Source organism: Triticum urartu, chromosome 6 (genome assembly GCF_003073215.2).
Source record: "Triticum urartu cultivar G1812 chromosome 6, Tu2.1, whole genome shotgun sequence".
Lineage (NCBI taxonomy): Eukaryota > Viridiplantae > Streptophyta > Magnoliopsida > Poales > Poaceae > Triticum > Triticum urartu.
In genome coordinates this window covers 513,004,148-513,019,388 of record NC_053027.1, presented here as the reverse complement: position 1 = coordinate 513,019,388, position 15,241 = coordinate 513,004,148, and the positions used below count along the sequence as shown (strand labels likewise).

Sequence of the window (15,241 nt, the reverse complement as noted above, 5' to 3'; positions counted from 1 at the left end):
TTTGTCTAAAAAAAAAGTGCAAACCCTCCTCGCCCGATTCTTCCCAAATTCCCCAACCATGGCGGCTGTAGCCGTCACACGCCGGAGGCTCTCGGCGCTCCTCCTCTCCTCCCGCGCGATTCCCCGTCGCCTCCTCCTCCTCACCGGCGCCGCCGCCTCTGCGCCCTCAGCCCACCCCTCTCCGTGGGCGCCGCCGTCGCGAGGGGCGAAGACGGCGCTGCCGGGAAGGCCCGGGTATTCTCCGCTTAACGACCCGTCCCCGAACTGGAGCAACCGGCCACCCAAGGAGACCATCCTGCTGGATGGCTGCGACTACGAGCACTGGCTCATTGTCATGGAGTTCCCCGCCGACCCCAAGCCCTCCGAGGAAGATATGGTGGCCGCCTACGTCAAGACCCTCACCGCTGTGCTCGGAAGGTATACGCACTTCTCTGGTCTTACTATTGGTCAACCCTATCGAATTTAATCTTTTACGATTAGGGTGGATCTTTCATAGTCCCAATCAATATTAGACCAACTCTAGCAGAGTCGCGGTATCCCCGGTCTCATATGGGATATCAAGCGCGCTTCATATCCATATAGAGGCCGTGCCTGCGGCCGCTGTGCGCAAACACAGAGTTGCCATAATGCAGCCTTCATATCTTCTCTTTTCTGTTTTTTTGTTGTTGCATCAACTCAAAATACACGCCCAGTTTAAGGGATTAAAACACTAATTTGAGATAACATCAAGTGGTTACATGGAGGTAGAAAAGTCGATTAGCGACATTTTTTTACTACATCTTGGGAGAAGCACTAGTTGCTACCCACCAAGACAACGGTGAATGCAGTGCACGGTGCACATGCATATGTGACGAGTCGACTCATCCTCTACGCACGGGGGTGTGCGGTCCGGCGACCTCGTCTTCGTCCCATTCCTGCCAGCGATTGCTGAGGTCGGAGATGGCCTTTTTAAGATGGGCAAGCCCCAATATGGCGCGCTTTGTCTCGGTGAATGACACCATGTTCATGTCGACTGTGCGCCATCTGATGCACTCCCCGTCAGCCGCCAAGTCCGTCTGTTTCTCCTCGTAATGGAGCCAGATGGCACAGTCCCTCTTCGCCCACAACGCCTTCCCGACATCGGTGTGTTTGAAGATATCTCTAGGGCAGACGGCCGAGGCGATGTGGAGCACGTGGTGCCCGATATGAGCTGCGTGGGCGAGCCCTCGCTTGTTCATATGGGACCTGCACTTAGGCTTCATTTGGATGCTAGGGGTGATATTCCCAGGAAAGAGATGCCCCTGTTGAAATTTCTTGGCCAAATAGAAAAACCTGTGGAGAATTAGCACCGTCATTTGGCTGATTAGCTCCAAGGGATAATCTCATGCTACAGAGAAAGAGCATACTGAACACTGAAATGGAGCATTCCCTATCGCATCAGTACCCATGCCATGGATAGGCACACGACCACCCTAGTGGCTTCCCAGTTTTGAGGGAGGCACATCCAGATCTTGCCGCCGGCCAGCTCCCTGTGGACATGCATCCCTGCTGTCACAGTGGTCTTTGCCGTCTTTACATCCACCATCACCAACAGTTGCCGGCGCCGGCGCCGGCACTCTTAAAGACCAATCTTGCATGTAACTGAAACGGGAATAGCCTCACGTTACACTCTCCTCACGAGCATTAGCCGTCACCTCTGATCCTTCCTCAGAGCATGAACCCTAGTAGCCCAGATCTGAGTGAACCTTAGTTAAACCATGGGAGCAGATGTAGAGATGGAGACGAGCAGTGGATGAATGAAATCGACTAGGGGATGCTCGCGAGTGGAACGGTGGAGGACAAGATGAAGGACGGGGGCGGAGGGGGAAGGCGGATGAGCTTACGGCGTGAGAGACGGGGAGAATTCTTCTGATGTCCAGGGGTTGGGGTTAGGAGCCTGGGGATTTACAATTTAACTAACACACTTGATCTCCAACTTTCTAATTAGTGACATCTTTTTTCCTATTATTATAACTCTTTCCCTATGAATACAATTATGTGTTTCCTGATTACCAATAGCTGTCTGGGCTGTGCTGCTTGCATTGGCTTGTCACACATTAGCCATAACAATTGCTCACAGGAACAGCACCCTATGGTACTTGCGCAATCCTTAAGATTGTGGTATTCCTGTATGTTCATTTCCGATTAGTTTATTTCCTCAGAATCAGGTTTCCTAGTTATCTAAGTGTCATCAGTTAGAGATGAATACGCAAAATGAAATTCTAAACAAGCTCATCTAAAGTCAAGCAATCGCTTAGCCATCCTTCCTTGGAAGTAGTTATTTCCTATAAATTATGGCGAGGATTAACCAGCTTATAGGAGAACATGTCAGGCCTATAAGCATGAAAAGCTTGCCCTTTAGGTTACCTAAGTATGTCCAAAGGCTGCTTGACACTATCCAAGTTGTAAGACTGTTGGAGCAGTTTTTCTGTTTGGAAAGTATCCAACACAATACCCCTTTGGTTTATTTGTTGTCATGATTATGTGGCTCTAGCAAAGAAAAATAAAGATGACTCTCTTCTGCCCTATCTGAGGATTTAGAGAGAGTTTTTTTTTAACTGGGCATAACCCCTTTCCATTAACTGAATACGGGCTTAGAGACAGCTATCTCTTCGTGCCTTGTACTACAAAGATTGTTAGTCCCCAAATTGTGGGATATCATTATCATGTAGGAAATCTAGTTGCCTCAACAGGACAGCCTTTCTTTTCTGGACCACCTTATTACTTGGAGTTGGCCAGAATAGAATAGTCCATCCAATTTAAATGCTTATGTCTATCTCTCCATGATTACTTGTAGTTGAAAGTTTTTTTTTTTGGCTATGGCGAAGTAAAATGCTTGTTAATTTTGTGTGAACAAGGCTGTCCATCATTGAAGATCTGTTTCTGGGGTTTGAATGTAATATCATGTTTACCCTTATCGATCCATTCCTTAGGTTTATGTGTCATGCTCTAACTACTAACTTTAAGCTATGTGTATCTTCTAGTGCATTCTTTTAGGTTGATGTGTGCTCTTTTAGTGAATTTTCATGCTCTAATAAGTAATAACTGAATGGATATGTATTTTAATTGTTTTATGCAGTGAGGAGGAGGCAAAGAAGAAGATCTACTCAGTATGCACTACAACTTACACAGGGTTTGGTGCGTTGATTTCGGAGGAGTTATCATACAAAGTTAAAGGTGAAAATTGTTTGGCTCTACTTTTCTGCAAGATATTGTTGCCAAATCATGTTTCAACTGAATTTTGTATTGTTAATGTTGCTAATTCAGGATTGCCGGGAGTTCTTTGGGTATTACCTGATTCATATTTGGATGTGCCTAACAAGGATTATGGAGGTTAGTACTTGTCGTTACTTATTCTCATGTACTAACTTCCACACCTGGCTTAAACGCTCTGATCATATTATGTAGAAAATGCAAAACCACTTATATATGTGGTACATGTACTACTTAGCCCTCCAAATGTACAGTGATGTTTTGCAAGGGCTTTTTTTTTGGTAAAAATTGGACTGTGGTCTTTATGGAAGTCTAAATTAATCTCTGAGGCATATTTGATGATGATGGTAGTACTTGTGCTTACGTATACATCTACAAGTGGAGGAAATCCATTTTCTATCATGTATGTTGTTCTTCCTTGTGCACCTAACGTCCTATCATTGATCTTCATCTCCACCCAAATTATATGTTGTGATTATTCGCTCTTACTTATATTAGGCTACTACTTCAAACAGGTGATCTCTTTGTAGATGGCAAAGTCATTCATAGGCCACAATTTCAGTTCACTGAGAGGCAGCAGGTAAGGAGCAGACCTCGTCCCCGCTATGACAGGCGACGAGAGACTATGCAGGTTGAGCGAAGAGAAACTATGCAGAGAGGTCCTTCAGTACAAGAGCACAGACCTCCGTTTTCTAAGCAGGTTGCTCAAAATAATGGGCAGCATGAAATCGTACCGCCAGGAAGGAACTAACTTCATTCTACCTTAGTATGGATAATGAGGTTGGGAGTAACCCTTCTCTTTTCCTTATTTCTATGTGAACTTTGTTTTGCATTGTAGCAACAAAAAAAATGAAAGAGACCTGTGGTTGGATACATCTGTGCAAATGTCATGATTTGATGCTTCTCAAAACTTCTTTTTGTGCAAACGAGGGGGGAATGATTTTTTCTTGAATCAATAAAAGCAAATTTACAAATTTCAGCACTCCTTAAACTTGATTTTAAATGTTAGACTAGAATTCAGTAAGTTAGTCAGGATCGACATCTACCAGCAACGCTTCAATTTGAGTTCAGATCAACAGCCCGCAGGCCAGCTAATTTGTTATCTAAAGAGTTGGGAGCAGGATCGCTGCTGCCTTGTATACGGTATACAAGATCATGCAGGCATTCTATGGTGGAATGTACTATGTCCAAGTGCATTACACCACTGTGATCATGCTATGAGTTATGAAAATCAAAGCAGAGGATTGGATACTCTCTCTAATTGACAAACTGTCCCACTGTGAGTTAATTGAGGCATTAGTCACACCCTTTGGAGTACTCCCTCTGTAAAAAAAAAGTTAAGACCTTTTAGATCACTGGTAGTGAGTATATTATAAGTATATAATCTAAAGCCCTTTCTGGATGATGGGTTTTCCTGAAAGCTGTATGGCAGAGCTAGAGGTTCAACAGAAGACGAATATATGGCTGGTAGAGAGAGTGCTGCGACTATTAATTGGATACCTCCGCCCCGAGGTTGGGTTAATATCAACGTCGATGCCGCCACAGGCAAGACTGAGTCTAAGAGGGTATTTGTTTTCAGGGACTTATTGCTTTAGGGACTTAAAAAATCCTTATAAATCCCATCTAAACTAAATATGAGGGACTTATAGGGACTTAAAAGGGCATTTGGGACTTATGAAATAAGACTCTCAAGGAGGGACATATAGTTGTAATGTGGTCTTTTAGTCCATGTTAAGTCGGTAGGGACTTTTTAGGGATTTGAGACTTATAAGTTGGGACTAAAAAAGTCCTAAGACTTCTGAACCAAACATGGCCTAAGGGCGTGTTTGATAGGTTGCATTTTGGAGTCTCTGCGTGATGTAACACGAACTAGCGAGATGCTAATTCGCGCGCGTAGACGGCCCGATCTTTCACGGCGATGGTTGATCAACAGTTCATCCCCTGTTCCTCCTCGCAACCTTCAAGATAATTTTCACCCGCGTACAAAAATACACGATTGAAAATAATGACCCCCTTGGATCAGCACGTAGGCGTCGATGTGATGATCAACCCTCCGTCGCTAGTAAATTTTCACGACGGGAAAATCACAGATAATACACAAGATATGGCCGCTCGTAACTCGGACGTTTTTCTGTATATGTCATACTCGAAATAAAACTCAAAACTGATCTGTTTACATGGCCATAGCCTGGCTTTTATATGCCACACCTACGCAACCCCAAAGTCTATCTAAAAACTTAAAACTCCAACCTTCTTACGAGTGCTAACTATAAAAAACAAATCCTAACTAGAAAAGACAAAATGACTTACGTACCATGCTAGCCAGCTAGCTAGCGTGTAGACACAAAATAAAACAAGGAATCCTAACAGATTAATTCTAGGACTCTGTGTATCACAACTTCACATTGCACGGAGGGGTACGGAAATTAGGCTCCACCACAGCTAGCGCAGGCTCCTCCTTTGCCTCTTGTATTTTCTTGAGCGCCCGAATAAATTGACGCTGTTTCGATTCCTTTTTAGTTTGGACACTATGATCTCTTGGCATTTTATGTGTACGTGGCTTCCTTTCTATCCTTTCTTTGATCAAGCCTGACTATACACCTCTAGATTCCATACGTTTAGGACTATGCACCCATGTGCCAATACCATCTCTTGAATCAGGTGCACACATCATATAACTGGTCGCTAGTCTGCTAGTTACAAAATCAATTCTCGGACCACAAAGTTGTCGCACACTACCATCGTTTCCTCGACAAAGTCTGGCGGCATGCATGGCATTATTTTCCACAACGTTTTCCTGGCCTGACTCATTAACTCGCTCAACTTTAATAGAATTGTCGGTCAATGGTGACATGCCCATATCATCCTCCCTCCCTTGAAGAGAAACCGTCCTCGGTTTCAAGTTATTTTTTAACACAACCTTCCTCTCCGGAACTTGTCTAGTGATTGCACTGTCCAACATTGGCTTTAGCACGTGCTTCCTCCCATTATGCATGAAAGTGTACGTGTTTGATCTCCCAGCATGCACTGCATCGTGATCGAACTGCCACGGTCTCCCTAATAGCAACTCACAAGCGTCCATCGACAAGACATCACAATCCACCTTGTCAACATAATCCCCAACAGCAAATGTCACACGTACCTTATGTGTAATTTTTAATTTCACAGAGTTATATAGCCACTCCACATGGTGTGGTTGAGGGTGCCGCCACATAGACAAACCCAACTCTTGCACAAGATCTTTGCTAATGGCATTGGTAAAACTGCCACCATCAATTATCATCTTGCAAGCATGATTCTTGATTTTACATTGTGTTTTAAAAACACTCCACCGTTGTCCCTTTGCACCACTGTCAATTTTTACCTTCTCCACCAAAAGATTCAGCCCCTCTATCGATGCATCAACTTCTTCCTTTCTTTCTTCTTGTTGTTCTTCTCTTTTTAGCAAACGATTTTTCCAATCTGCCCTACACACATCCGTTGGCATGGGAACAAAACAGATTTGTTGGCCCTTCCATGATAGAGAATAACTATTTTTCTTGACATCCCGAACAGCCCCGACGCGCTTGCACCATGGGTCCCCAAGTAGCAGATGGCATGACACCATGGACACAGGACAAATATGAAAAAATTCCGCACAACAATATTTTCCCAGATCAAAAATTAGCAAAATCTGATGCATAATTTTGATTTCACCTTTGAACCACTTCAGCGTGTACGGTCTTTCAAGAGGTGACATCTTCAGCCCCAATTTTTCGACCACCTCGATGCTCACCATGTTGACTGCGGTACTCTCATCGATCGTCAGATTGACACGTCGTTCGTTCACGACGCAACGAGTGTGAAAAAGAGTGACCTCGCCAATGCCTTCCTCCTCCATCAATATGTTCCTACTTAACATGTTGATGCTCAACTCCGTAGACAATGTTGCAAACTGAGTCACCGTGACTAACCTTTGCTCTGATACCACTTGATGTAACACGAACTAGCGAGATGCTAATTCGCGCGCGTAGACGGCCCGATCTTTCACGGCGATGGTTGATCAACAGTCGTCCCCTGTTCCTCCTCGCAACCTTCAAGATAATTTTCACCCGCGTACGAAAATACACGATTGAAAATAATGACCCCCTTGGATCAGCACGTAGGCGTCGATGTGATGATCAACCCTCCGTCGCTAGTAAATTTCCACGACGGGAAAATCACAGATAATGATGAGGACATCAATACCATTGTTACACCCACAGCCCCTACTGTTACATATACTGGACCAATTACTAGAGCTCGTGCACGCCAATTAAATTACCAGGTACTTTCGTTTCTTGGTAATGATTCTAATGTTCATGAGATTATGATGGTGCCTAAATTGGATACATTTGTTTTGCTTTCAAATGAAGGGCCTAGCTTGGAGAAGGATGAACATTGGAGCAAGAACACGCATGAAGTTGATGGCATGCGCAAGGGGATCAAGAACGGAGTTACAAGTGATGATTTCAGGACTTTGAAGCCGCCATAAGGAGTGCATGAAGCCATGGACGAAATATACAAGATGCCACTTCATAATATTCGTCCATAGGCTATTCTAGGTGTTGCGTCACCTTATTAATGGGCCAGGCCCATGTAATTTCGAAATACTTAAGTATAGGCTATTTTTAGAGTCCATATGTGTGGGGAAACAAGAGTTAGGGTTGGTTTCGGACCCCACCCTCAAGGGCCACGAAATTCCCCTCTCTTCCTCCATATATACAGCCATTAGGGCGTCGTTTAGACTTTGGGTTTTGTTTAGATTAAAAGTTCGCCATAGCTGCAACTTCTCGTACTTCGTTTGTGTCCAACGACCAGACCAAGACGTCATAGAACCCCACCTTGATCAATAAAGCTTTCATCTTATATTCGCAATATCCAGATTGCAATCTCAGTTTCTTGCTTGTTCTTCGTTTGCTCGCAGGAAACAGGCCCTCGTGGTCAGGTTGATCGTGCTCCGGCGTGGTCAATAACCCCTCGGAAGTTGGTTTAGCGATTGCTAAGGCGCGACGTCTCGCACGTTCGTAGTCGGATCGTCAAGGTCGACTCCCAAGAAAACGATAGCCACCATCTCATCGAAACATCGGGACACCTTTGCCTCTATCAGATAATACACAAGATATGGCCGCCCATAACTCGGACGTTTTTCTGTATATGTCATACTCGAAATAAAACTCAAAACTGATCTGTTTACACGGCCATAGCCTGGCTTTTATATGCCAACCTATGCAACCCCAAAGTCTATCTAGAAACTTAAAACTCCAACCCTCTTACGAGTGCTAACTATAAAAAACAAATCCTAACTAGAAAAGACAAAATGACTTATGTACCATGCTAGCCAGCTAGCTAGCGTGTAGACACAAAATAAAACAAGGAATCCTAACAGATTAATTCTAGGACTCTGTGTATCACAACTTCACATTGCACGGAGGGGTACGGAAATTAGGCTCCACCACAGCTAGCGCAGGCTCCTCCTTTGCCTCTTGTATTTTCTTGAGCGCCCGAATAAATTGACGCTGTTTCGATTCCTTTTTAGTTTGGACACTATGATCTCTTGGCATTTTATGCGTACGTGGCTTCCTTTCTATCCTTTCTTTGATCAAGCCTGACCATACACCTCTAGATTCCATACGTTTAGGACTATGCACCCATGTGCCAATACCATCTCTTGAATCAGGTGCACACATCATATAACTGGTCGCTAGTCTGCTAGTTACAAAATCAATTCTCGGACCACAAAGTTGTCGCACACGACCATCGTTTCCTCGACAAAGTCTGGCGGCATGCATGACATTATTTTCCACAACGTTTTCCTGGCCTGACTCATTAACTCGCTCAACTTTAATAGAATTGTCGGTCAATGGTGACATGCCCATATCACTGCGTCTATGACTTAGTTGGGCGAGTAAATACAGGCTAAAAACAATGTTGTGCATATTGTTTGGTAGTCTACATGTGTGACGATCGCCCATATTTATGGATCTCCAAGAGTCGCCCCAAGGGACATGAATTTTTCTGTTAATGTTGGCAGTCAGGCCCGCCAATGACATGAATTTCATACTGCCCGACGAGGTACATGCGTCGGCGCAAGTACACAAGATATTACATAAAGAAAAAGCTACTCCCTCCGGTTCCAATTAAACGACGCAGCCTACATACAGTGTCCATTTTGCATTGTATAGAGGAGGTCGCCTCAATTAAATTCAGATCGAAATGTTCATTTTGCATTGTATGGTTGTTGTGTATCTGGTTTCTACGAATTCTGGTAAAGCCAGACAAGTCATTTTCAAAACAGAGGAACCATGACGCTCCACCTGAACTACCACCACAACCACTATTCACGCCATTGTATTCTAGCACAATGAATGAATGAATTCCAGCATATTCGAGAGGCCAATCGAACCGTACGCTGATTTATACAGATCCCAAAACCAACATCATTAATTTCCAAAAGCAAAGACGGAGAAAAGGAGAGCCGGGGGTCCGGCCAAAGCCAAAGAGCGCAACGAGAAGCACGGGCGCGGGGCCGAGGAAAGCGGCGCCTGCTGTGTTTCCAGCGGCAAAGACAAACCAGCACCGGCACTGCACTACACACTCTCAGTGTGGACCGTGGAGCACACGGCTGTGCGTCAGCGAGGCAGCCAGCCCACCACCCCTCATCCTCCCCGGGAGCTCGCCGAAACCTCAAACCCCAGAAACCAGCTGGTCGCCCTCCACAGAAAAGAAAAAGAAAAAAGCAGTGTGGAGTGAGAGAGAGAGAGGAAAGCATGGAGGTCCTCGTCTCCACAACCGCGGCCTCCGCTCCCTTATCCTCGGCCCGCGTCCACCGCCGGCCGCTCCCTGCCTCCGTGACCTTCCGCGCCCCGGCCCGACGAGGCTGGCGCTGCCGCTCCGCCGCGCCGACCAGGCCTGACCAGGTGCCGTCCGAGGAGCCCGCGTCGGCGTCGGGGTCCGCCACCACTACCGTCGTCACGGACAAGCCCGACGCGCCGGACGGGGAGGTCTCCGGTGGATTTGTGGAGGTGACGGTGGAAGATGCGCCGGTGTCGTCGCCCGAGGCGGATGGCGGCGTGGACGACCTACTCGGCAAGGTTTACTCCTCCTTTGCTGCTTTGCTTCTATATATCTGTTTATTAGTATTTATTAGAGAGTAGAGGATATCCCCGCAAAAAAAAAGAGAGAGAGAGAGAGAGTAGAGGATATGCAAGCTTCAGGGCCATGATGGTTGGCCCAAATTGGGTGGAGATCCTGAGATCCTCTCCACTCCTACGTTTGGAAACATGGACAGAATTCAATATCGACCGCCATATTAACAATTGCAATTAGACGCCTCCCTTGGATTGCAATCTAGTATTCAGGAGCACACAAAAGTACAACATGGCTGTGCGAAAATGGCTATGCCGCCAACATGCAAATGTGATTTGAGAATCGCTAAGCTGGGTGGCTAGGATCTAATGCAAGATATGCCGAGATCTAGAGCTCCATTTGCACAAACTGTTATGAAGTTGCACTGTACTAATCAGACGCCACGCAAAATAACTTATATTCTGTTGCTGAAATACATTAACCTCAGTTTTCTACTTTCCAGATTGAACTTGATAAAGATATTATGTACCTTTGTATGTTCCTGAATACATTCTGCAGTCTTGGAACCAGTTGATTGCTATTTGTTGCTCACACAGTCACACTTACTTTGGGCCTGCTCATTTCAGTTGGACATCCAAGTGACACCCACTACTGTCATCCTCGGAGGCGGTGCTTTGATTGCTCTGTTGATCCTATCTAAAATCATTTCTGCAATTGATTCTGTTCCCCTGGTACGTGGTTATGCCATCGCTGGATAGATCTGTGTGTACTCAAAAACTTACTGCTCCACGTATGATAAACCATGCGAATTACCTGTTGCAGCTTCCAAATGTGCTGGAAATCGTAGGAACTGGCTACTCAGTCTGGTTCATCACACGGTACCTCCTCTTTAAGGTATGTTTCCAATTATATCATTACAGAACCAGTGCCAGTCATGCCTGGTGCGCGCGCTTAATGATCGGCTTTCACTATGCGCAGGAAAGCAGAGACGAACTGTTTGCGAAATTTGAAGATCTGAAAAACAATATCATTTGAGCAGGGGAAGAGTGATGATGCTTTAGCATACGTTTAGGCTTCACAGCCAGCTTATTATTTTAGGCCGTCTTCTTTTTTCAACTATTGCTGAAAGAAAGAAACAAGTTGTGTTGTAAGCTGTTTCCTCTCATCAATCAACTGTAATGAGAGATCTGAGTTTTACTAGTGTGCTTGCTCGAAACTCCCAATTGTGTTTGCTCACCCAGCGTTCATGATCCTGACTAGAAGCGCCAAAATGTTAAAATGTCGGATGGATTATTTGCTTCAGCACAGCAACCTTTTCACCCGTTTCTCCTAAGTCTTGTTGGCAAGATTTACAGTCACTCAGAACCATCTACAATGTTAAACCCTCCAAATTTGTTGGCAAAGTTCTGAGCTGAAAATGAGGCAGGGCGACAAAGTTTGAGGGCCTCATGATTTCTGGGGCTGGAGGGCCTGTACACTACGTGTCTAGATGTGTGCGCTTCAGGGGAGAGAATATAGCCACATGATCAACCACCTTGTAAATTTTATCTGCTCCAATGTGAGCCCTCTCATCGTTGGTGCTTAGATAATTTATCACATGCATTCATACTCTTAAGATGTGCTTATGTACAACAGTACAGGTTAAATATAACCACTTCTTTGCCGCAAAAATAATAATAATATAACCACTTCTTGAGCATTGGTGCCCAATCAAGCACTCGAGCTTCAGAATAATAAGCACCAATGTACTACTCCCTCCGTTCCTAAATATAAGACTTTTTAGACATTTCAAATGGACTACAACATACGAATGTATGTAGACATACTTTAGAGTGTAGATTCATTTATTTTGCTCCATATGTAGTCACTTATTGAAATCTCTAAAAAGACTTACATTTGGGAACGGAGGGAGTATAAGGTAAGAGAAAACTGATTCATTTCACTGAGCATTTCTCCAAATAAAAGATACTTCGAAAGTTACTTGGTGACCAATTATCACTCCTATAAGATACTCACTCCATAAACAAATAAAGACGTTTTAGTTCACTAGTGACCTAAAACGTCTTATATTTGTTTACAGAGGGAGTAAGTGAAAAGGAAAATACAATGCCAGGACTATAACCATATCTATTTTTCCCTTGTAAGGGAAGAAATTTGGGGAGTAAAGAACACAGCGGTAAACAGTAAGCATTTTCTGACATCCAACCACACTCAATGCTATGAGTAAAATGGCAAGGCATTCATGAACACAGATGCTTTCATTTCATAGGATGGGAACAGTGTTTCAGGAGCAAATGTGCAACATAGGGCATCTATGCCTCCTGCAACCTACAACAGACAATCAACAAATATAAATCATGTCTGTCGTAGGATGAAACGCTAAGCCCCCACCAGATGGTAGTACTGTGCTAAACTTTGTGAACTAGGTGGGATTTTACAACTACACACATCAGCCACGAAAGCACATAGACGCAGACCCTTGTACCCCTGAAAAAGCTCACCACACCGAGTACCTTACACCAAGGCCATTGCATGTCAGTATTAAACCCTTGTGTCGGTTCAGGTAATCCTGAAAGTAAAAAAAAAATGTCACAAGAAGATTTGGGGGGGGGGGGGGGGGGGGGGGGGGGGGGGGGGGGGGGGGGGTGGGGGGTACTCACCGCTGCATTCTGATCCTGAACGTATAAAACACCTTTCTTGTCATACTCCTGCCGTTTTACTGGATTGCTAAGAACTGTCAAAAACAAGAGATGTCATGAATGAAGCACCTGATGTATCATCCTTGTTTATCTCGGTTTCTAGATAGAAGGCTAAAGCAGATGCATCGTGGAAGAACATTCTTTAGCGAAAAAAATGGTTATATAAGAAACGTATTTTGACAGTCAGTGCAAAACTGCAAATAATTACATTGCACAGTGATCAACAAATGATGGCCAGCTTTTACTACTAATGCATGCGACCACCCTCCAAGGTGTGCAACAAGTCTGGCTCAAATGTCATGACCAAATAAATCGTTTCCGCTAGTTTCTTAGTATGATCTAAGTGCATAGTTTGATGGCCTGTTTGCGTGAGGCAATGACTGACTTGCCCTAAATGGACGTAGATGAGTTCCAAGAGGTTGGCTAACTGGGGATATCTTTCACTGATTTAACACAGGATGATGTGCCCCCAAGCAAGTGCAAACTGTACAACACAGAACTATTTAGTCCCTAAACAAATTTATCGCAATTTGAAACCACGCTTGACATCTTCTAACTCACGAACGGTACCAAAATTATTCTTAGTCTTATGGCAGTCATATCGTAAAACTCCACCAGGCACTGCAAAATCCAGGTAATTCAGCAGCGTCTAAATTATAAAGGGACCAAATGAACTTCCCATGTAATCTAATGCAATGTTTAGGATTACTCGTAGATGAATTCTTGCGCATTAGTACACTATCACATTTGCTATGTTCCTAATAAATTTGGATATTAGAAGCAAGCAGAAAAGAAGGGGGCAAACTGCAAGTGATTAGATGATATGCTGCTTGCACATCATGATAAAACGGTTAAAATATTATGTAGATTCTCCGAGTTGAACATGAGGATACTGAATAACTTATCAACTACCAAAGCGCACCTTGGTATGCCTCATTAATGTCCTGAAATCTGGATGTTGCCTTTTCTTCATCTTGTTTCTTGTCAGGGTGCCATTTCTACAGGAGAAAATAGTAGATTGGTCACTACGGTGAAGGCGTCAATGCGAAATACAAAAGTAAAAATTCTATAATAGAAACCTAGAAGTAGTTGCATGATGAGCAAAAAAATTAAAGCAGTGTTTCTAGGTTAAGGTTTCCTTATTGAGATTGTAACTATTGACATCAATACAGTTTCAGGTAAGCGATTTCCGTCGCAGGATTTCAGACCGCACGCTTTACGAAGGGGAAAACATGTAGAATGGCGTGCTGGGGCAAACACTGACCAGCGCAAGACGGATGTAGCTCGACCTTATTGTCTCCTCCGACGCATCATAATCAACTTCCAGTATCTTGTAGTAATCCTGCACGCGAAAATTTCGCCGTCAGCAACCTCATCCAACAGAAAAAGATTAGGAACTCGATTGGCAGCAACAGCATTCCATGAACACGATCCGCCCCCCTAAATAAAAACGCATAATCCAACAACCCGAAAAGCGGCGGGGGTTCGCGCGGCCTGCCCTAGGGGAAACCAAGCCGGCGATGAATCGAAGGGGCAGAGGCGATTCCTCACCTTGGGCTTGGCGAAGAAGGAGAAGAAGTCGAAATCGACGGGGACCTCCTCGCCCGTCCGCGCCGCCTCGTCGCCGTCCTCCCACTCCCACAACATTCCCTCGCCTCCCCTCGCCGCCCTCGCGGGGATTACCTTCGCCGCGGGTGTGGATTCCCTGGTTCCTTCCTTCCTTCCTTCCGGGGAGGGCCGTGGCGGTCTGGCAGTCGTTGGATTTCGTGGGCTCGCCGCAGCCAGGGAAGGTTCTAGATTTTTTTTTCTTTTCTTTTCGCCGTCTATTTTCGTAGGGAAGACTGGAGCAGAATTTGACACGCCCGACGTGGCTCGCCAGAAGTTAGTTGGGCCTTGGCGGGCCTAGCATGGCGTGTGGATACAAGTCATCACCCATGTGATTGAGCCCATATCCAAAGCAGCATGGTGTGTAACCCCTCAAAAGAAAAGCATGGTGTGTCATATTTTTATGTCTAATTTTGACCATTGTTTTCACCGGCAAAATGTGATTTTTTTCGAGAAAACTTCCGGTCTATTCATCAATTGTCAAGGTAGTACCTAGAACACCAGAAGTAAGAATTACATCTAGGTCCGTAGACCACCTAGCAACGACTACAAGTACTCGAACGAGCCGAAGGTGCGCCGCCGTCATCGCCCCTCCCTCA

The 15,241-nt window shown here is 44.8% G+C and overlaps 3 protein-coding genes across 3 annotated transcripts; 2 read left to right on the top strand and 1 right to left on the bottom strand.

The window, feature by feature from the left end:
- Positions 1-4,104, top strand: LOC125514695 (multiple organellar RNA editing factor 3, mitochondrial-like). The gene is made up of 4 exons (XM_048680039.1): positions 1-417; positions 3,098-3,195; positions 3,286-3,351; positions 3,747-4,104. Exons 1-4 carry the CDS (start codon positions 59-61, stop codon positions 3,980-3,982), a joined length of 759 nt encoding a protein of 252 aa, XP_048535996.1. The 5' UTR covers positions 1-58; the 3' UTR covers positions 3,983-4,104.
- A 5,788-nt stretch (positions 4,105-9,892) lies between these two features.
- On the top strand, positions 9,893-11,554 carry LOC125514693 (protein CURVATURE THYLAKOID 1A, chloroplastic-like). Its single transcript, XM_048680037.1, has 4 exons — positions 9,893-10,343; positions 10,965-11,069; positions 11,161-11,232; positions 11,317-11,554. The coding sequence occupies exons 1-4, from the start codon at positions 10,020-10,022 to the stop codon at positions 11,371-11,373; spliced, it is 558 nt and encodes a 185-aa protein (XP_048535994.1). The 5' UTR covers positions 9,893-10,019; the 3' UTR covers positions 11,374-11,554.
- A 1,023-nt stretch (positions 11,555-12,577) lies between these two features.
- LOC125514694 (dnaJ homolog subfamily B member 3) lies at positions 12,578-14,872 on the bottom strand. The gene is made up of 5 exons (XM_048680038.1): positions 14,589-14,872; positions 14,302-14,379; positions 13,960-14,035; positions 12,999-13,072; positions 12,578-12,907 (listed from the first exon to the last, which is right to left on the bottom strand). The coding sequence occupies exons 1-5, from the start codon at positions 14,682-14,684 to the stop codon at positions 12,836-12,838; spliced, it is 396 nt and encodes a 131-aa protein (XP_048535995.1). The 5' UTR covers positions 14,685-14,872; the 3' UTR covers positions 12,578-12,835.
- Between the last annotated feature and the right edge of the window lie 369 nt (positions 14,873-15,241).

What these genes read in the sequence shown, in the direction of transcription:
- LOC125514695 (XM_048680039.1), top strand. Translation starts at nt 59, where the DNA reads ATGGCGGCTGTAGCCGTCACACGCCGGAGGCTCTCGGCGCTCCTCCTC. An exon ending in GTTATCATACAAAGTTAAAG is followed by an intron (nt 3,196 to 3,285) that starts GTGAAAATTGTT and finishes TTGCTAATTCAG; the next exon opens with GATTGCCGGGAGTTCTTTGG. An exon ending in GCCTAACAAGGATTATGGAG is followed by an intron (nt 3,352 to 3,746) that starts GTTAGTACTTGT and finishes TACTTCAAACAG; the next exon opens with GTGATCTCTTTGTAGATGGC.
- LOC125514694 (XM_048680038.1), bottom strand. Translation starts at nt 14,684, where the DNA reads ATGTTGTGGGAGTGGGAGGACGGCGACGAGGCGGCGCGGACGGGCGAG. An exon ending in GCTACATCCGTCTTGCGCTG is followed by an intron (nt 14,036 to 14,301) that starts GTCAGTGTTTGC and finishes TTTCTCCTGTAG; the next exon opens with AAATGGCACCCTGACAAGAA. An exon ending in TTCAGGATCAGAATGCAGCG is followed by an intron (nt 12,908 to 12,998) that starts GTGAGTACCCCC and finishes TTTTACTTTCAG; the next exon opens with GATTACCTGAACCGACACAA.
- LOC125514693 (XM_048680037.1), top strand. Translation starts at nt 10,020, where the DNA reads ATGGAGGTCCTCGTCTCCACAACCGCGGCCTCCGCTCCCTTATCCTCG. An exon ending in CAATTGATTCTGTTCCCCTG is followed by an intron (nt 11,070 to 11,160) that starts GTACGTGGTTAT and finishes TACCTGTTGCAG; the next exon opens with CTTCCAAATGTGCTGGAAAT. An exon ending in CACGGTACCTCCTCTTTAAG is followed by an intron (nt 11,233 to 11,316) that starts GTATGTTTCCAA and finishes CACTATGCGCAG; the next exon opens with GAAAGCAGAGACGAACTGTT.